Below are 22257 nucleotides of genomic sequence, written 5' to 3'. Positions count from 1 at the left end.
TGATATAATTCCCTTGAAACGTTCCTCTAATCCTGTCCTGCCCTGACTGACTGACTGAGAGGGTTACAGTACACCAGGGCTCCCCAACTAGTTTCAGTCGCAGGACAATTTTTGTTCTTGAGTGGATGGTCGGGGGTTTGGAACATAATTATGAATCATTTGTACTCTGCAAGAAGCCCAAACAGATATTACAGTATGTTTCACAAAAACATAATAATTTAAAACCTTGATTACATTGGTGCATGATCAAATACAGTATGTCTCTCTATTTATGAGTGGAAGTACTTGGGAAAAGATATCCTAAATTGAAATCATTGTGAGCTCAATTTCTAGTGATTTTTACAGTATTTTATGCCCCCCCCCCCCCAAAAAAGAAAAAAATAAGACAATTGATTATTTACTTTTTGCTCAGAAAAATGTTGGGTGCCAAATAAAATGCCCCGTGGGCCGAATTTGGCCCACGGGCCACCAGTTGACAATCCCCTGCAGTACACAGTAGGAACGATTATTATAGCGACAATGGTTATGATTATTAGACCAACCACGGTGTGCGTATTGACTACAACAGCAATAGGATTATCATACCAAGCATGGTGCATCCAGGGGATTGTGCGGTTAAGTGGAGGTTTATGCCAAATGTTTAGAACACAGCCAGGGATCCTCAGCTGTGCTGTGTCTCATCAAAATTAATATGGCGTGCTGTGGAACTCTTGGCTTTTAAAGTGAATACACTTTGCATAGCTGTCACTATGGAGACGATGCGAAATGTTGAACTTTGACGTGTTGACCCAAGTATCAGAGAGAGACGGACGGCAGTTTGTTGTAGCAGTCCTGCTATGAAATGTTAAAGACTGTTGTAGAAGACTAATGTGACATGTGGAATGAGGAGAAGTTGTAAATGGACCTCACATGACACTCACAGAGTACAGGGTGTCCATAGGGTCATCCTTTTCTTAGGACACAGTCACAAAAGGAGGCGTAGAAACAGAGGCTCTTTGTCATTTTGGCTTTCTTCTAAATGTTTTTTGGTCATTGCTAGGGCTAGCTGCGACTCAACCAAGAATTGTCTTTTGACATTGTGCTGGGAGACACTTCGTTAAGAAAAGATAGGGAAGTGGCGAATGAAAATAACCCTCCCCCCAATATAGCTGGTTTAGCGTTTTTGGAGTTAAGCAGGCTATATTGGGGTACGGTTATTTTCTGTCTCCACTTCCCGATCTTCTCGCGACAAAGTATGTCTCCCAGCACAATGTCAAAGACAATTCTTGGTTGAATCGCAGCTATGCTAGGACCAGTGTGCTATTGATGTGCTATTATACAGATGCAGTCAAATACACTGAACAAAAATATAAACACAACATGTAAAGCGTTGGTCCCATGTTTTATGAGCTGAAATAAAAGATCCCAGAAATGTTCCAAAAATACTATTTCTCTAAAAATGTGTGCACAAATTTGTTTACATCCCTGTTAGTGTGCATTTCTCCTTTGCCAAGATTATCCATCCACCTGACAGGTGTGGCATATCAAGAAGCTGATTAAACAGCATGATCATTACACAGGTGCACCTTGTGCTGAGGGCAATTAAAGGCCACTCTAAAATGTGGAGTTTTGTCACACAACACAATGCCACCGATGTCTCAAGTTTTGAGGGGGTGTGTAATTGGCATGCTGACTGCAGGAATCTCCACCAGAGCTGTTGCCAGAGAATTTAATGTTCATATCTCTACCATAAGCCACCTCCAGCATCGTTTTTAAAGAATTTGGCAGTACGTCCAACCGGCCTCACAACCGCAGACCACGTCCATGGCGCCATGTGGGTGAGTGGTTTGCTGATGTCAACGTTGTGAACAGAGTGCCCCGTGGTGGCGGTGGGGTTATGGTATGAGCAGGCATAAGCTACGGACAACGAACACAATTGCATTTTATCAATGGCAATTTGAATGCGCAGAAATAACGTGACAAGATCCTGAGGCCCATTTTTTTTTTTTAAAGGTACAATATCGGTGACCAACAGATGCATATCTGTATTCCCAGTGAAATCCATAGGTTGGGGCCTAATTACTGTTTTCCTCATATGAGCTGTAACTCAGTAAAATCTTTGAAATTTTGCATTTATATTTTTGTTTAGTAAATATTGGCACCCTTGCATAAAAAAAATTCAATAATACTTTTTTGGGGGTGATTACACGTGTATTTGTTTGATTTACAACAGCACAGGACAAATAAAAAAAACAAAATAAAAACAAAAACAAATGTAGATTTAAAGTCATAAATGGTCAGACAGTGCATTCGGAAAGTATTCAGACCCCCTTATTTACATAAGTATTCAGACCCTTTGCTATGAGATCCAGTTTCCATTGATCATCCTTGAGATGTTTCTACAACTTGATTGGAGTCCATCTGTGCTAAATTCAATTGATTGGACATGATTTGGAAAGGCACACACTTGTCTATATAAGGTGCCACAGTTGACAGTGCATGTCAGAGCAAAAACCAAGCCATGAGGTCGAAGGAATTGGCCTTAGAGCTCTGAGACAGGATTGTGTCGAGGCACAGATCTGGGGAAGGGTACCAAAAAATGTCTGCAGCATTGAAGGTCCCCAAGAACACAGTGACCTCCTTCATTCTTAAATGGAAGAAGTTTGGAGACACCAAAACTCTTCATAGAGCTTGCTGCCCGGCCAAACTGAGCAATCGGGGGAGAAGGGCCTTTGTCAGAGAGGTGACCAAGAACCTGATGGTAACTCTGACAGCGCTCCAGAGTTTGCCAAAAGGCACCTAAAGGACTCTGACCATAAGAAACAAGATTCTCTGGTCTGATTAAACCAAGATTGAATTCTTTGGCCTAAATGCAAAGCCTTACGTCTGGAGGAAACCTGGCACCATCTCTACGGTGAAGCATGGTGGTAGCAGCATCATGTTGTGGGGATGTTTTTCAGCAGCAGGGACTGGGAGACTAGTCAGGAAAGATGAACGGAGCGACGTACAGAGAGATCCTTGATGAAAACCTGCTCCAGAGCGCTCAGGACCTGACTGGGGCAAAGGTTCACCTTCCAACAGGACAACGACCCTAAGCACACAGCCAAGACAACGCAGGAGTGGTTTCGGACCAAGTCTCTGAATGTCCTTGAGTGGCCCAGCCAGAGCCCGGACTTGAACCCGATCAAACATCTCTGGAGAGACCTTAAAATAGCTGTGCAACGACGCTCCCCATCCAACCTGACAGAGCTTGAGAGGATCGTCAGAGTGCCAAGCTTGTAGTGTCATACACAAGAAGACTCAAGGCTGTAATCGCTACCAGTAGGTGCTTCAACAAAGTACTTAGTAAAGAATCAGAATATTTTTTGCTAATATTTCTAAAAACATGTTTTTGCTTTGTCATTATGGGATATTGTGTGTAGATTGATGAGGGGGGGGAAACTATTTAATCAATTTTAGGATAAGGCTGTAACGCAACAAAATGTGGAAAAAGTCTAGGAGTCTGAGTACTTCCCCAATGCACTGTAAATGGCCTGGACAAAATTCACATTCATTTGGTTGGAGGCAATGATTTTCGTTTACTGTGTAATTGATCTCACCTGTGGTAAAATGCAGGGCCCTTTATAACCAAACTATTGAGTAAATTTCACACGACATTTCTGAATGCGCTTTTTCTGAAAAGTCTGCATGTACAGAAATATTGAGATTTCTGAATTTAGCGCATGCTTTCCATGTAGGCCTATGCATGTTTCCCGTTAAATATGGGACCTGTCGTAACCGTGCGTGTGCGAACGAGTATTAAAACTCAGATTGGAAAACACCCTCCAGTCATTTTTATGGTGACAATAATCCCCTGTATTTGGGGGATTATTGGAACTAGGCCACGGCAGTTTCTATAAGAAAGAGCAATGGCAATTTTGATCACATTGTCGGTAGATGTGTAGGCAGAATGTTTTGATATTTTGCAGTGAATTTTTCAAACATTATCTCATTAGCAGGCGTGTGTGGAACCCGCAGGAACAGTAGCCTTCACGTTGCTACTCTTAGCTGCCTATATAGCAAGTGCCATGTCCGCGCATTCTGCAAGATAGATTTTATGTTCGAAACTATTTAAACGTAGGCTGACTGCTACAGTCCACACTTCTATGCAACAATGAATTGTTGTTCAATATTTAGTTTATCAATAGATTATTGGGTTTCTATGTCCTGCCATAAACTCTGAGAATAAATAGGTTTCTGATGTCGCACTCCTATTGCACAGCAATACTGTATCCTACCCATTCTGTTAAAAATGTTACATAAACTACTGTCTATTTACTGTGTTGGCAGAATGTTTCAATCTTTTTCAGTATTTTTTTATTTTATTTTTTTAGTTTGTATAGCGTTGTGTTTGTGTGATTGTCCTTGTCTATCAGTGTTTTGTTACTTGTCATGTTTCGTATTTTTGTGGACCCCAGGTAGAGTAGCTGATGCTTCTGCAAAAGCTACTGGGTATCCAAATAAACAAATGCATTCATGCTATATCTCACACACTTTTTGGGGGGTATATTTTGTACACACGCACAGCTTATAAATGAGGCCCCAGGTGCCTACAGGGTAAAAATAGCCATTCAAATGGGTTTTAAAAGAAAGAACAGAACATCCTGCTCCATTGTAAAGTGAAAGGGTGCCAATATATTTGACTGCATCTGTAGTGGGATGGTGATTTATAGTAGAGCTCTTAGCTGGGTGAGGGAGTGGGTTCAACAGCTCTCTGTATGATCCCGACCTCTAAAAAGAACATGGTCAAAAGCCTGTCTGACAGAAACCAGTTGGAATGTAGGATGAGGGGGAAAAAGTCCTGTCCCAATACTAATTTCTCTACTGGGTCACATTCATTACGGCACACCGTAGCAAAACGTTTTGCAACGAGTTGGTCCAATCCACTACTAAGGTGACCTTCTATGTTCGACTTCCTCAGATATCCGAGAACTTCTACTGTGATCTGAACTCGGATCAGTTTAAAGGGTTCCTGAAACCCCACACGCCACAGACAGACCACTCCACCCTCTCCCGAGCAGCCATCTTCTCCATCACATACCCCTCCCCAGATATCTACCTGGTCATCAAGGTAAGATATGCATCTTATCCACCTGCATCGATCTACAGTACTTGCTCATTCAGGTAATAGACATACCTATACTGTGCACAGATCTACAGTTGTTGGTCATTAAGGTAAACATTATAGACCCATCTACCCATGATGCCTCTATTGTTCTAGACCCGGTTTCTAAAAATAATTTAAAGTTCATCTTAAGTTCATTGTTAGAACCTTTGTAGGAGCATCATTAAATCTCTGCGCTGTTTCCCAAAACCACAAACAGTTGTACTCTAAAACCTGCCTCCGCTAAGTGTCGTTAGATGCTTTTTTTGCCCTCCCACGTCACTTTAAACACACAAGATCTCCGCTAAACATAGAATCACATGGTTTATCCATCTCTCTGTGTCCACCGATAACATCAGAACAAAGTAGACTGCAAATACAAAGTTGCCAATGTTTTTGCAATTGATACGTATATAAATCTGCTTAAAATGAAAACCGAGATTACTGCATTCAAATAGAAACAGTAAGCTATAGGCCTATTTCAATCATATTGAAATACATTTAATGTCCAATCAATTGAGTTCTATTTTGCTACTTGTAGGCTACTGTCTGTAATTTGCCCCAATATATTAATGTCTAGCCTAACATGCGCACAATGATGTGCCAAATTGGTGATTTCGTGCATTTGCAGCCTTAGGTGGTAATATCTATCTAGGAGCTGATCCGTCCTCAGTATTGTGAAATAATTATAATGTTAGGGAAAGATTTGAATGGAGAAAGCTGATCCGAGAGCAGCGTTCCCTTTCGATCTTATCAGTATTGCCACACGTAGTGACCCGTCTCTCTGCGTGGTGTTTTGGGAAACGCATGTTACATCTTTGGGCATTGTAGGAAAGATGCACTGTTAAAACACTCATAAGCCTAAGTTCCGTCGCTATCGGGAAACTGGGCCCTGTGTGTTAGGGTAACATATTGTATGTAACTGACCATAGACACCTGTGTACAGTATTAGCTTGTCCTGGCTGTGTTTCAGATAGAGAAGGTGCTGCAGCAGGGGGAGATCAGTGACTGTGCTGAACCATACATGGTTATGAAGGAGAGTGACTCAGCGAAGGTAGTGCCATGAGGAGGCCCGTCACACACACACACACACACACACACACACACACACACACAGCAGCTATAGGTTGTAATTGTGCTTATGTGTGGTTCCCTGGATCAGAATAAGGAGAAGTTGGCGAAGCTGCGCAGCCAGTCGGAGACGTTCTGTCAGAGACTGGGTCGCTACCGTATGCCCTTCGCCTGGGCCACGGTCAACATCATGAACGTCATCAGCACCGCCACACTGGACCGGGACACCACCGACTCTGACAGCCTCAATGGTCAGTGTGTGTGTGTGAGATTGTTTAATTGTTTTGCGTGCGAGTGTGATAAGCTGGTTTACTCTTGAACTGAAGTCCAAGGCTTGTTGGATCATACCTTACATTTACCTTACTTTACCTTTCTGTACCTAACTTGAGGGACTTGTCATGGTTCACCTCCCCTGTCCAGGTAAGTCCAGCAGTCTGGATAAGAGAGGCCAGCTGCCCAGGAGGAACTCTGAGAGGTTCGCTACCATGGAAGACCAGTGTAACATGGCTGCCTTCAAACCTGCTACCATCACCATCAGCACATTCTGCAAGCAGGTCTGGAGACATGCGCTATAGAAAACAATACAAGCACACACACACACACACACACACACACACACACACACACACACACACACATACACACACACACACACACACACACACACACACACACACACACACACACTACAATATAAGCATTGATACAGCGATATAAGCACCGATATGCTCAACGTTGTGGGTGTCACCTCGAGACAAGAAATGATTTCATTTCACACATAATCCACAGAGCAGACATACAGTCGTGGCCAAACGTTTTGAGAATGACACAAATATGAATTTCCACAAAGTCTGCTGCTTCAGTGTCTTTAGATATTTTTGTCAGATGTTACTATTGAACACTGAAGTATAATTACAAGCATTTCATAAGTGTCAAAGGCTTTTATTGACAATTACATGAAGTTGATGCAAAGAGTCAATATTTGCAGTGTTGACCCTTCTTTTTCAAGACCTCTGCAAGCCGCCCTGGCATGCTGTCAATTAACTTCTGGGCCACATCCTGACTGATGGCAGCCCATTATTGCATAATCAATGGTTGGAGTTTGTCAGAATTTGTGGGTTTTTGTTTGTCCTCTTGAGGATTGATCACAAGTTCTCAATGGGATTAAGGTCTGGGGAGTTTCCTGGCCATGGACCCAAAATATCGATGTTTTGTTCCCCGAGCCACTTAGTTATCACTTTTGCCTTATGGCAAGGTGCTCCATCATGCTGGAAAAGGCATTGTTCGTCACCAAACTGTTCCTGGATGGTTAGGAGAAGTTGCTCTCGGAGGATGTGTTGGTACCATTCTTTATTCATGGCTGTGTTCTTAGGCAAAATTGTGAGTGAGCCCACTCCCTTGGCTGAGAAGCAACCCCACACATGAATGGTCTCAGGATGCTTTACTGTTGGCATGACACAGGACTGATGGTAGCGCTCACCTTGTCTTCTCCGGACAAGCTTTTTTCCTGATGCCCCAAACAATCGGAAAGGGGATTCATCAGAGAAAATAACTTTACCCCAGTCCTCAGCTGTCCAATCCCTGTACCTTTTGCAGAATATCAGTCTGTCCTTGATGTTTTTCCTGGAGAGAATTGGCTTCTTTGCTGCCCTTCTTGACACCAGGCCATCCTCCAAAAGTCTTCGCCTCACTGTGCGTGCAGATGCACTCACACCTGCCTGCTGACATTCCTGAGCAAGCTCTGTACTGGTGGTGCCCAGATCCCGTAGCTGAATCAACTTTAGGAGACGGTCCTGGCGCTTGCTGGACATTCTTTGGTGCCCTGAAGCCTTCTTCACAACAATTGAACCGCTCTCCTTGAAATTCTTGATGATCCGATAAATGGTTGATTTAGGTGCAATCTTACTGGCAGCAATATCCTTGCCTGTGAAGCCCTTTTTGTGCAAAGCAATGATGACGGCACGTGTTTCCTTGCAGGTAACCATGTTTGACAGAGGAAGAATATTGATTCTAAGCATCACCCTCCTTTTGAAGCTTCCAGTCTGTTATTCGAACTCAATCAGCATGACAGAGTGATCTCCAGCCTTGTCCTCGTCAACACTCACACCTGTGTTAACGAGAGAATCCCTGACATGATGTCAGCTGGTCCTTTTGTGGCAGGGCTGAAATCAGTGGAAATGTTTTTTGGGGATTCAGTTCATTTGCATGGCAAAGAGGGACTTTGCAATTCATCTGATCACTATTCATAACATTCTGGAGTATATGCAAATTTCCATCATACAAACTGAGGCAGCAGACTTTGTGAAAATGTATATTTGTGTCATTCTCAACTTTTGGCCACGACTGTACATGTGATAAGGCCTGGCCATATCTAACCAGATATCATATACACTTACCATAAATCCTCATGAATATTTTCAGCCGTAGATGGTAATATTTCTCTAGGAACTGCTCCGCCATCAGTATTGAGAAATAATGATAATGTTGAGGAAGGAAGGACATAATCCACATAGCAGACATGCATGGAATAGCATCGCACAGCAAGGGTGCATTTTTACATCCTACCATCATCTGTGGATAAGCCCAAGAATTGGTGCTGCAGAAACTCTTAGTTGCACCCCTCAATATGTGCCCCAAGTATTTGTCACTTTCTTACATTATGTTTAGTTGGAAAAGATGAGAGGTCTGCTGTGCAACACTGCGACGCCAAGGGCTAAAATAGATGTCGTTCCTATTTCTGACGTAGATCGCGCTGCAATTCCTGCCTCTCCCATCTCCTCATTGGTTTATAGAAGCAGGTACCCACGTGCCATCTCCTCATTGGTTATACCCACGTGGGTGATTGAAAGACGAACTGTTTTGCCGGTAGTTGTGGTAATAGAATGAAAGTTTAGATGCGATCATCATATAAATTAAACGATGAAAAAGCCTGGAAGGAGGAGAGATGACTAGAAACGATTCGGTTGGCCGTTTTATGTGTGGATTAATTGTCGGAGTAGAGGTTCTTGTGCATTTCAGGTAAAATAACAACTCAATGTTTATATCCCAGGACAAATTAGCTAGCAACAGCAAGCTAGCTAAATAGGACAACTTAACATTAGCTAGCAAGTGCAAGCTAACTAGCTAAATTGCCATACATGTTTAATGCTTTTCGACCTGTCCCCAAATTGTCATTGGTTCAGAGTTTGGTTTGATATTTTAACCTGCATGTCATGATCGCGTTTGGTGTGGGGGGGGCAAAATAACTTTATGCACGATAGCGCACGTGCGCAGCCGGTTTGGGTTCTGTGTTAGACAGTATATCATCCCCACCACACCTCTTCAGCTATGCAGAAAGCCCGAGTCCGACATTGTTGCTTTTAGCACATAGTGAATGTTTTGTTGGGCTCCACTTCTTCTCCAGATGAACACAAACCCATGTGTATTTGACTGAACTAGGATCCCGCTGTGTTTCAGGAAGGCGATCGTCTGAGTGATGAGGACTTGTTCAAGTTCCTGGCAGACATCAAGAAGTTCTCATCCCTGCAGAGAAGAATTAAAACCATATCAGGTAATCCTCCATTCAACCACACAGAAAGACCTGGCTATTTGTTTATGCTGTTTCACTCCATTCCACCCAACAACACGTGAATATAATGTACAATTTCTAAGAGCAAGTTGTGTGTGTGTGTGTGTGTGTGTGTGTGTAAATGTTATGCCTGGGTTAATGTGTCTAAGTGGGACTGCAACTTTCCTTTACATGTGACCTACTTTGAAATATCTCTCTGAAGAATTCACGTAGTTTGAGACTGTGTTTGACTTGTTTCTGACATGGTCCGTGTTAGGTATGATTAAACTGGATGTGACCCCGGTCCATGACAACCCGATGGCATGTCTCTCTGCTGAGCTGATCCCAGTCAAACCAGTGGCTGAGAAGAACCTGAGACCTATCAAAGAGGTGTTGGAGTTCCCTTCCAGCGAGGTCTATGTTCCACACAGCACTTACAGGTGAGCACACACACGCACACACACACACACACACACACACACACACACACACACACACACACACACACACACACACACACACACACACACACACACACATGCATACAAAACACACACATGCATACAAAACACACACAGGCACGCACACACTCACACACACACACAGTTCATGACAGCATTTACAGGTTAGTTCACTCATTGCATCCTCTCTGCTCTGTAGGAGGAAATGCCTTTTAGATGTGTCTTGAAACACCTTTTCCAATATTGCATATTCTGCATGTTCTCCTCAAAGCTCATTTCATCACTTCATTGTCGGTGGATATAACCTTTAGCGAGTTAGACAGAATGTATTTACCAAAGAACAAACACTATATATACAAAAGTACTGTATGTGGACACCCCTTCAAATTAGTAGATTCGGCTATTTCAGCCACACCCGTTGCTGACAGGTGTATAAGATCGAGCACACAGCCATGCAATCTCCATAGCCAAACATTGGCAGTAGAATGGCCTTACTGAAGAGCTCAGTGACTTTCAACGTGGCACTGTCATAGGATGCCACCTATCCAACAAGTCAGTTTGTCAAATTTCTGCCCTGATAGAGCTGCCTTGGTCAACTGTAAGTGCTGTTATTGTGAAGTGGAAACATCTAGAAGCAACAATGGCTCAGCCGTGAAGTGGTAGGCCACACAAGCTCACAGAACGGGACCGCCGAGTGCTGAAGCACGTAGCGCGTAAAAATCATCTGTCCTCGGATGCAACACTCAATACCGAGTTCCAAACTGCCTCTGGAAGCAACATCAGCACAATAACTGTTTATCGGGAGCTTCATGAAATGGGTTTCCATAGCCGAGCAGCCACACACAAGCCTAAGATCACCATGTGAAATGCCAAGCGTTGGCTGGAGTGGTGTAAAGCTTGCTGCAATTGGACTCTGGAGCAGTGGAAACTTGTTCTCTGGAGTGATGAATCACGCTTCACCATCTGGCAGTCCAACGGACGAATATGGGTTTGGCCCAAATGGATAGTGCCAACTGTAAAGTTTGGTGGAGGAGGAATAATAGTCTGGGGCTGTTTTTCATGGTTCGGGCTCCTTAATTCCAGTGAAGGGAAATCTTAACGCAACAACATACTATGACATTCTAGACGATTCTGTGATTCCAACTTTGTGGCAACAGTTTGGGGAAGGCCCTTTCCTGTTTTAGCATGACAATGCCCCCGCCCTGACCTCAACCCCATCGAACACCTTTGGGATGAATTGGAACGCTGACTGCGGGCCAGGCCTAATCGCCCAACATTAGTGTCCGACCTCACTAATGCTCTTGTGGCTGAATGGAAGCAAATCCCTGCAGCAATGTTCCAACATCTAGTGGAAAGCCTTCCCAGAAGAGTGGAGGCTGTTATAGCGGCAAAGGGTGGACCAACTCCATATCAATGCCCATGATTTTGGAATGAGGTGTTTGACGAGCAGGTGTCCACATACTTTTGGTCATGTAGTATAGCTTCAAGCACTGTTGGTCCATTACTTACTACCCCTAACAGTGTATTTACTGTCTCCATTCTTACCACCATGTATACATTTCCCTTCATGTGAAATTTACACATGTTAGACAGCCAGTCTCCAGGTGTGATTGTACTGACCACAGCACAATGAGCACGTAGCTTCAGGCCTCATAGTTTCCACCAACATTGTAAACACTTCTACCAAGAGTCTGACCTGAGTAATGTCAACACTTCACTCCTTCCTCCTCTTTGCGCTTAAAATGGCACCCTATTCCCCATAGGGCAGTGGTCAAAAGTAGGGCATTATATAGGGAATAGGGTGCCATTTGGGACACACCCTAAGCGTGTGTCTCCTGTCTCAGAACAGATGACCACATTTGTTATGTTGTTTTTGATGCTGTGTAATTGTGCAATATCATGCATTTTGTACTTAGCTCCACAGAGTGCCATCTAGTGGTCTAGTATTGATGTGCAGGCTCAGGCTGTCATAACTCAGGTGGGAGCGCTGCACATGCCCTATGGGTTTTTCCTGACCCCCTGACCTGACCGAATGCACTAGCATTTAACAGGGGTCTGTGCTATTCGAGATCTTTGGGACCTACCCTAAACCATAATCCTAACCTTAACCCCTACCCTAAACCTAACCATAACCTAATTGTAACTTTAACCCTAACCATTTGAAATTTCAACTTCAATGAGGTAGGGACGTCCCAAGGATCCCGGCTAGCACAGACCATTTCACAGGCTACAAGTACGGCTTGGGCTGCGTCCCATTAATATATCATTTCTCCTGAGGTGTGCATTTACTCACTACTTCCCACAAATCTAAAATAATTGGATTAGAGGAGGCATGGGCTCGTGGGAGTTTCCATATTTCTTATACCAGTTATTTCCTTTCGAATCAGTGAAGGGAAGTGAAGAGGTGGGAGGAAGGAGAGATAATTGGCATATCCCCAGCGTTTTCCCTGGAACTATTATTCTCTCTTAAATGACCACACCATCCCTTCCACCATGAGGATGTACTGTGAACAATCTCTATCTCTCTCTCTCCCTCTCTCCGTCCCTCTCTCCAGGAACCTGTTCTATGTGTACCCCCAGCGGCTCAACTTTGTCAACAGGCTGACTTCAGCAAGGAACATCACCATTAAAATCCAGTTTATGAGTGGAGAAGACCCGAGCTGTGTGCTGCCTGTGAGTTTGACACACACACACACACACAATGTGTGTCGCTGCGACATTTTTTTGGGGGGGGTTTATCGATTTTACTCTGCTTTCTTTTTCTTCCTAGGTCATTTTCGGAAAATCAAATGGTCCAGAGTTTGTGCAAGAAGTATACACCCCGGTCACGTACCATAACAAGCAAGTGGATAGATGCTAATAATACAACTACTGCATGATATGCATATTACATTTTCTAATATAATAATCTTCATTTTTTCCCTGTCTTCTCTGTGTGACTGGGACTCAGGTCTCCAGACTTCTATGAGGAGGTGAAGATAGCTCTGCCTGCCAGGCTGACTGAGAGACACCACCTTTTGTTTACCTTCTACCATATCAGCTGTCAACAGAAGCAGACAGCCACCAGTGAGACATTCATAGGATTCTCTGTAAGTCTGACCCCTCACACCTGGTCTCACCTGGGCCTATAGTCATAAAGTGCCTCAGAGTAGGAGTGCTGATCTAGGATCAGCTCCCCTCTGTCCATGTAATCGTGTTCATTGTGATCGAAAAGTCAAAACTGATCCTAGAGCAGCACTCCTACTCTGAGACGTAATGGCTGCGTTTACACAGGCAGCTCAATTCTGATCTTTTTACCCAATTATGGGCAAAAGATCCGATCTGATTGGTCAAAAGACCAATTATTGGCAAAAGATCAGAATTAGGCTGCCTGTGTAAACACAGCCTTTATAAATACGGTCCCTGGTCTCATCTGATCTGGATCACACTGGTTTCACGTGGTCTTACATGAACATGCAGCTACTCTACTGAACATGGCGATGCACACAACAGTTCATTCATGTATGGTCAATATACTTACAATATGTTTGGTAAGTGATACTCCTCAATGATATGTAGATAGTCTATCTCCTGTACGTGGGTGTCCATAGTGTCTGTCAATAGTCAATGTGTGCTGCTAGCTGATGTACTGTCTATCCCTCTGTGTACTGTAGTGGCTGCCTATACTGAGTTGTGACAGATTACAGACTGGTCAGTACTGCCTTCCCATCGCCCTGGACAGACTGCCTGTCAACTACTCACTGCACTCACCTGAGGTAACCATTCATTTGTCCATTTCAATTCTCCAGACAACAGTTTCAAAAAAACGTATCAGTAGTTTGTGAAGAGGAGTGGCTCCCCCTTGTGGATAGAAGATACTTATTTGCCATTTATTGATTGATTTACTGATTTATTGATTGTGTTTAGATGGCCATACAAATTATATATATTATATATATATTAGCTCAGAATGAGTTTTAATATGTCAAACTCTCTCTCTCTCTCTTTCTCTCTCTGCAGAAAATCCCCCCTCAGGTCCCTCCAGTCAAGTGGATGGAGAGCCACAAAGGAGTGTTCAACCTGGAGATACAGGCTGTGTCCTCTGTACACACACAGGTGAGTCTATACACACACACGCACACACATGCACACACACCAAAAAAAGTTTTCTTTTTTAACCCCTTCCCCACCCCAGGATAACCACTTGGAGCGTTTCTTCACGTTGTGCCACGCCCTGGAGGGCGGAGCGACGTTCCCACTCCGGGTTCGGGAAGAGAAGATTCCGGAGAACAAGCTAGAGAACGAGCTGAAGCTGAGCATCATCTCCCTGCCCTCCTCCAGACTGGAACCTCTGGTCCTCTACCTCCACCTGGTCTTAGATCAACTCTTCACCCTCATCATGCAGCCCATGGTCATCGCTGGACAGATAGGTACCTATATATAGGGAGAGGTCACCTAGGGCTTTCAGATAGGCAGTTACCCAGGGGGACGTCACTGTCCTGGGCTTTCAGACAGACGGCTAGAGCAAGACAGGCACTCCACTGGAAGGACAGACAGGAAGTGGGAGAGTTTACCTGATGTGTTTGACCTGTGTTGTGTTAACCGTGTGTGTGCATGTATTTATTTCCTAGCCAACCTAGCCCAGATAGCTTTTGAGTCGGTGGTGTCCATCGTCAACAGTCTCCACAACAGCCAGGAGCTGGCCAGGGACCAGCAGGGTAGGAACGGTCTCCTAGCAACATACCTGTACTGGGTGTTCCGCCTGGCCGACTCTCCCCGGGATCTCCTCAACACAGGTAGGTACCACCAGACCCGTTGTCATGTCATTGTCATTGACTGGACGTCAATTTATATGAAATTTGCCTCATGAGCACGACTAGAATATGCTTCACTCAACACAGTAACTGCAGATAAGATACATGAAACAGTAATAATTTAAATGAAGGGTAACTATGTAATTACGCCAATACATTGCTATAGTATTTTACCTAGTTCTTTTCAGATGATCTCATTTTGCTCTGTTGTAGCTTTGGCAACTATGCACTTTTTTCTATCCCAGTTTGCTCCTCTCCCTGTAGGCTTTACAGACGCTCCCCACCCCTTAGCTGCAACCCTTCTAATTTAGTGTACCCTGCGCGCACAACCCATTTGGAATTTCTGGTCTCCGGCAGCGTTTGGAACTGCCGATCTGCGCTCAAGAACGCCGAGTTCATCTCAGCCTGTGCTGTGCTTCAGTCCCTAGACTTTTTGGCCCGGACGGAGACATGGATCACCCCAGAGAACACTGCACAGGGCCACTCATTTCTCCGGTGGAGATTTTGTCTTTTCTCCGTCACTCACCTGTCCATCTCCTCATTTGAATTCCATGCTGTCACTGTCACTTGTCCACTCAAGCTTAACGTTGTTGTCTATCGCCCACCAGGTGCCCTTAGAGAGTTCCTCAATGAGTTTGACACCTTGATAAGCTCATTTCCTGAAAATGGCTCACCGCTCTTTGTACTGGGCGACTTCAACCTCCCGATGTCTGCCTTCGATGAATTTATTTCCAACTCTTTCCTTCCCATCCTTGCCTCTTTCGACCTCACCCTTTTTCAGTCCCCTGTCACTCACAAGGCAGGCAATACGCTTGACCTCCTCTTCACTAGAGGCTGTTTGCCTACTAATCTCAAGGCAACCCTCTCTCCAGGTCTCTGATCACTACTTTGTTTCTTTTTCGGTCTCCCTCTCCTCCAACCCTAGCCACTCAGCTCCTACCCAGATAGTCATGCACCGTTGCAATCTTCGCTCTCTCTACCGCTCTCTCTCTCTACCTCTCTCTCTCTACCTCTCTACCTCTCTCTCTCTCTACCTCTCTCTCTCTCTCTCTCTACCTCTCTACCTCTCTCTCTACCTCTCTCTCTACCTCTCTCTACCTCTCTCTACCTCTCTACCTCTCTCTCTCTCTCTACCTCTCTACCTCTCTACCTCTCTACCTCTCTACCTCTCTACCTCTCTACCTCTCTACCTCTCTACCTCTCTACCTCTCTACCTCTCTCTCTCTCTCTCTCTCTACCTCTCTCTCTCTCTCTACCTCTCTCTACCCCCCCCCCACTACTCTTTTCCTCTTCTATCATATCTCCCTTCTGCTAAATCCTTCTCCCTCCTGCCTCTTCGACCCTACTAACCTCCCTTTACGCATGCTATGACTTTCTCCTTTCCCCTTTCTTCCCGGCCGGCTCTGCCCTCCCCTCCTGCTCTGTGGCTGAGTGACTCATTACGAGGCAATGGAGGAGAACTTCACTTCTGGAGGACCTATTATCCTTTCATTCCCTCCTCTCTACCTTCCCTTCCTCTGTATCTGCTGCTAAAAGCACTTTCTATTGCACTAGATTTCAAGCGTATGCCTCTAACCCTAGGAAACTCTTTTCCACCTTTTCCTCCCTCCGTAATCCTCCACCCCCCCCTCCTCCCTCTCTGCAGATGACTTTGTCAGCCACTTTTAAAAAGAAGATTGTCGACATCCGCTCCTCATTCACTCAGCTTATTAAATCCACTGGTCCCACTACCCTACGCTTTGACCCCTTTCTCCCCTCTCTCTCCAGATGAAATCCTGCGACTAGTGAGGTTCAGCCACCTGACAACCTGCCCGTTCGACCCCATCCCCTCCTCCCTTCTCTAGACCATCTCCGGAGACCTTCTCACGTCCCTCATCCCAGACCACTGACTTATCGCTCCCCTCCTCAGGAAAACAACACTCGAACCCTCTGATGTCAAAAACTACAGACCCTTCTTTTCTTTCCAAAACACTTAAGCGTGCTGTCTCTGACCGACTCTCACACTATCTCTCTCAGAACCATCTTCTTCACCCTAACCAGTCAGGCATCAAAACGTGTCACTCAACCGAGACGGCTCTTCTTTGTGTCCCGGAGGCTCTCCGCACTGCCAAAACTTCATCACAGTTGACAACTCCATGGTGTCCCCCTCCCAGAATGCAAAGAACCTTGGCGTGACCCTGTCGTTCTCTACAAACATCAAAGCAGTGACTTGCTACTGCAGGTTCATGCTCTACAACATCTGTAGAGTACGACCCTACCTCACACAGGAAGCGGCGCCGGTCCTAATCCAGGCATTTATCATCTCCCGCCTGGACTAATGCAACTCGCTGTTGGTTGAGCTCCTCGCTGGTGCCATCAAACCACTGCATCTAATCCAGAACGCTGCACCCCGCCTGGTGCTCAACCTTCCCAAATTCTCCCATGTCACCCCCACCCCCCGTTAAACCTCCCACTCCACTCCCCACCTCCAAACCTCCCCAGCCCTGTGTAGATGTTCAGTGTGTAGGTTCAGTGTGTAGGTTCAGTGTTTAGTTGCAGGTTCAGTGTGCAGGTTCAGTGTGCAGGTTCAGTGTGTAGGTTCAGTGTTTAGTTGCAGGTTCAGTGTGCAGGTTCAGTGTGCAGGTTCAGTGTGCAGGTTCAGTGTGCAGGTTCAGTGTGCAGGTTCAGTGTGTAGGTTCAGTGTTTAGGTGCAGGTTCAGTGTGTAGGTTCAGTGTGTAGGTGCAGGTTCAGTGTGCAGGTTTATCGTTTAGGTTCAGTGTGCAGGTTCAGTGTGCAGGTTCAGTGTGCAGGTTCAGTGTGCAGGTTCAGTGTGTAGGTTTAGTGTGTAAAGCAAAGTCTGACCAGGTAGATCATGCCAGTGACATGGCTCTCCCCTGTGTGTCCAGGTCCAGATGGGGTGTTACCTCCCACTGAGGGGCGCTACAGTACTATGGGGCGGGCCTCAGCCACCACAGTAGGAGCCATGCTACTGCAGTCTCGGCTCCGCAGCAGCAGCAACCCTGATATACCTGCTCCACACAGTGCAGAGGACACAGAGGTCAAAAACATCCTGTCAGCTAAGGTAATGATACACATGCAGAGCCGTGGTTGAGTGGGTAACACACCCGGAAAATCCATGTCTGTGTCCCAAATGGCAACTTGTGGGCCCTGGTCAAAAGTAGTGCACTATATAGGGAATAGGGTGCCATTTGGGACGCAGGCATGTCTGTCTGTCTCTGTGTTTCTAAAGCACCAATAACCCAGATGGTCCAGTGTGGTTCAGGTTCTTCATGACCACCCCGTTGTTGCGGTCTTCTCCGGCAGGGCTACAACAACCCAGGCTGTCGCATGTCCACCTATGTGGATTCGAGCAGCCACCCTCAGAGGTCTACAGGCGGGACCCGGCCCTCCAACAGAAAGGTAACACATACCAGAAAGAGCCACCGTAATAAATCGTTATTCACAACTGTGATACCAGCAGTCACCAGTGGAGGGCAGTGTTATACTGAGAAGGCCAGAGCATATACTAACACGTAAACTACTGTGTCTTTCATACTGGCTCAACACTGACAATAACATCCCCATTTGCATTCTGAGTAGAATGCGATTTATACATCTCGGTGGGATGTTACGTAGTAGCCAGTAAAATCTTCCATATAGTGTGATGTGTATATCGGTGGTTGCGGAGTCAACTACACTGGCATGTGATATAGAAGCTGAACATGACGTAGACCTGAGGTTCTACACAGTCTCAGACTTAACAGACATCAAATTGTGTGTGTGTGTGTGCTTCAAAATTAAATCACTTTGAGACGCTGTTCTTGTGTTAGCCATGTGCAAGTAAGACCAGACCCTTCCCTTGAAACGGTGTATCTGATTTCCCTGGCTGGGGTCACTGTGGATTGGCTAGCTCTGGTTTGTGTAGCCACCAGCTACAATGTGCCTGGCTCAGTCTCTGTCTCGCTAGCTAACATATAGGTTGTATTTAGCTTTCAAGAAGTAACATGTGGTTCTTATAAAGAGTACGCTGTGTTCTACATATAGGTCACCAGACACTACTGTATTAGTGGTGGTAGTAACGTCAAGGCTCTGTGTTTCTCTGACAGCAGTTCCATGAAGAGTTGGCTCTACAGATGGTGGTCAGCACGGGAGTCTGCAGAGAGAACGTGTACAAATACGCCTGGTTCTTCTTTGAACTGCTGGTAAGTGTGTACAATATATTTTACAATATAGCCGTAGCGTGTTTTTCTTAATGGAGTTGTTCATGGACTACAAAAAATGTGTGTGTCCAGGTGAAGAGCATGGCCCAGCATGTGTCTCAGCTGGAGAAGCAGGACGTCCCTCGCAGGAGCCGCTTCTCAGACCGCTTCAAAGACGACATCACCACCATCGTCTCTGTGGTCACCGCCGAGATAGGGACCATCCTGGTCAAACAGCAGAAGGTTAATAACAGTGTATAATTTATACACGCTTGCACTTTTTTGTAGACTCAATTCATCAAATCATCACTTAACTTCCAATACTAATTTTAATAAAAAAGAAAATATAATGTTTGATCTTGTGTCTCTAAGGAGACCGTTGGCTGGTATTAAGTGAAAATCAACTGTTTGTTTGCGTTGTTGTTAGGAGTTGGAGCAGGCAGAGAAGGTCAACATCAGCCTTGCTTTCTTCCTGTATGACCTGCTGTCTCTCATGGACCGAGGCTTCGTCTTCATCCTGGTCAAAAACTACTGCAACCAGGTCACTACCACAATACACTTCCTAACCACAATATTCTACCGTCCAATTTTAAGTGACGCTACAAAAGATGGTAGTTACATGATAGTTACCTATAGGAAGTTGCTTACAGCATAACTACAAAGGAGGTGACCAATTCTAGACTCTATTTCCATGTCGCTGACCATATCCCATGTCAATAACTTAACCTGACCTTGACCATGTGACCTGCCGTAACCTTTCTGATTGGTTATTTCCAGATGTCGGCAAAGAGCATTTCCATGCCAACCATGATCGGTATACGATTGGAGTTCCTGCGTATCCTGTGCAGTCATGAGCACTACCTCAACCTCAGCCTTTACTTCAGTAGTCCCGCCTCCGCACCCGCCTCACCATGCCCATCCATCTCCTCACAGGTCAGTCTGCATGTCAGTCAAAATCCTATCGGCCAGTCCGCTGCACTCACCTGGCTTTGGGATTTGAGGTTGTAGTGGAGTATTATTAAGTCGAGGTGTTGAGGAAAGTATTGTTGCGTGAAGTGCTCTTTCTCTCCTTGTCATTTCATTTCCCACCTCTTGCTCTCTCTCCTCTCTCTCTCTCTTCCCCTGTCTCTCTCTCTTCCCCCGTCTCTCTCTCTCGCTCTTCCCCCATCTCTCTCTGCAGAGCTCCAGTTCATGTAGTTTCCAGGAGCAGAGGATCCTGGGCCTGTTTGATCTGTCCCAGGAGTTTAAACAGCAGCACTACCTTACTGGTCTACTGCTCACCGAGCTCAGCGCTGCACTGGACATGGAGTCAGAGGGGTCAGTAGACACACACAGGGGTAAGGTCCAGAGGAAGGCCATCAACGCCACCTACAGTCTGCTGTGTGCCCATGACCTGGACCAGCGCTGTGCCCAGCCTGAGGTCAGGGCCAAGGTGGCCACTCTCTACCTCCCCCTGGTGGGCATCATCATTGACTCCATCAACTACCTGGACTTTACAGGTACTGGCCTTGGCCGCATTCCATATCCACCCCTAGACCCTAACCATTGGCACTTATTGTACACTGGCTAAGGAGTTGGTTGATTGGTTTGGAACTGGGTTTATGTGAACTGTGTTTGGTGCAGAGCCGTGGCTGGTAACAATCGCCGCTCTCAACAAATATGCCACTCCCCACCGGAGACGACCCTTTCAACTTTCTCCCCTCTCTACCTCTGTGTAACCCTTTAGTAACTTCTAATGTCTAAATAAAGCTTGAAACTACTTTTTAAAAACTATTTGACCCGTGTGTGTCTCTGTAGTGTCCGAGGCTCGCGGAGGGAAGAACAAGACAGGTGGCTCAGACGAGGACCCCGACAACGTCACGCCCATCAATCAGTCTATTGCCATGGCGATCGCCGGCAACCCCTTCAACACCATGGCGAGGAATGCCCTGCCTTCCATGGCGTCTGTGGTAAGACTGTAGGAATGTTGCTATGGATTCGTATCAGTGAGACTTTCTCCTTTCACCTCCGAGCACATACTGTATGTTTGAGTTCCTCAACCAGACCTGGAGAATGCTTGCTTTTCAAACTGCGTCAAAGTGATTCATTAACAATTCAATTAGAGTAGTCAATTCCTTGCCCACAAACTTGATATATAATTGCTCTGTGTTTTTGTGACTAGCAGTGTCCGTCTGTGTGTTGGCGTATGAATGCGCAAAGGGGGCTGCATTGTAACAGGTGTGCTGCTGTGAGGGAGACTGATGAGCTGTCAGATGCATACCTGCACGCCATCCATTCTGAGACGCCAGCTCTCTCTCTCTTTCTCGTTCACGCACGCGCACGCAGACACGCACACACACGGGAGATGCTTTATGGGTAGGCATTATAATCATAAGTGACCTGGGCTGTCCTGAGCAACACAAGACATCCATCAAACATAGCCACGGCAACACTGGAGCCACTGAACACCTTCACTCTTGTCCCTCCTCTCCTAACTTGCCTGTGCTAGATGAATGTATGCCCTATATACGCGATACACAACGCTATCGATGACTGGTCTACATGGAGTCTTCATCAAACTCAACCCCTTGGCGAGATGGAGCACCTGTTTACTCCAAAAGGAGAATCCATAAGCCACACTACATCTCCGATCACATCGCAGTGAATCTGTCCACTTTAAAGTGTACATCTCTAAACCCCTTCCTCTACCAGTCTGCTAAAGGCCTTTGCAGACTGTACCTCGGATTCAGTCTTTTACGATTACATCTTCACACCGCGCGATGTTACCAAATGTGAAATCTTGATATCAACCTGGCCAGATTTGTACGATTTTGCCTCAGTTCTGTCGTCACATTCTGCGATTGGCTTGCTAGGCGACGTCAGGCCGACATAGGCTACGTCAACTGCAGCGGTGTATTGGACCTGCGCATGTGCCCAGCACCGGCATTGCAAGACTCACTCTATGCTTAAAACCTCTACCGACCCACCCTCCCGGATCCGGGATCCTCCTCATCAGAAACGCTGACTAGCATAGCCTAGCCTAGCGCCACAGGGAATATCATATAATATAATTTCATGAAATCACAAGTCCAATACAGCAAATGA

General features: G+C 45.6%; 1 protein-coding gene across 1 annotated transcript in view; it reads left to right on the top strand.

The window, feature by feature from the left end:
- dock8 (dedicator of cytokinesis 8) overlaps window positions 1-22257 on the top strand; it is a 78112-nt gene that overhangs the window by 36538 nt on the left and 19317 nt on the right. Inside the window, exons 8-27 of the mRNA XM_038998649.1 lie at window positions 4940-5089; window positions 6096-6176; window positions 6285-6444; window positions 6614-6747; window positions 9650-9743; window positions 10018-10180; window positions 12757-12874; window positions 12972-13042; window positions 13152-13290; window positions 13855-13956; window positions 14201-14296; window positions 14376-14610; window positions 14812-14976; window positions 17881-18056; window positions 19081-19176; window positions 19267-19416; window positions 19601-19714; window positions 19951-20106; window positions 20354-20672; window positions 20971-21122. Of these exons, the coding sequence (XP_038854577.1) occupies window positions 4940-5089; window positions 6096-6176; window positions 6285-6444; window positions 6614-6747; window positions 9650-9743; window positions 10018-10180; window positions 12757-12874; window positions 12972-13042; window positions 13152-13290; window positions 13855-13956; window positions 14201-14296; window positions 14376-14610; window positions 14812-14976; window positions 17881-18056; window positions 19081-19176; window positions 19267-19416; window positions 19601-19714; window positions 19951-20106; window positions 20354-20672; window positions 20971-21122 (2871 nt within the window). The remainder of the gene's footprint in view (window positions 1-4939; window positions 5090-6095; window positions 6177-6284; window positions 6445-6613; window positions 6748-9649; window positions 9744-10017; window positions 10181-12756; window positions 12875-12971; window positions 13043-13151; window positions 13291-13854; window positions 13957-14200; window positions 14297-14375; window positions 14611-14811; window positions 14977-17880; window positions 18057-19080; window positions 19177-19266; window positions 19417-19600; window positions 19715-19950; window positions 20107-20353; window positions 20673-20970; window positions 21123-22257) is intronic.

The sequence above is a fragment of the Salvelinus namaycush genome, chromosome 1 (genome assembly GCF_016432855.1).
Source record: "Salvelinus namaycush isolate Seneca chromosome 1, SaNama_1.0, whole genome shotgun sequence".
In the NCBI taxonomy this organism is placed as follows: domain Eukaryota; kingdom Metazoa; phylum Chordata; class Actinopteri; order Salmoniformes; family Salmonidae; genus Salvelinus; species Salvelinus namaycush.
The sequence above is the reverse complement of the archived record's forward strand: the minus strand, read 5'-3'. Positions and strand labels throughout refer to the sequence as shown.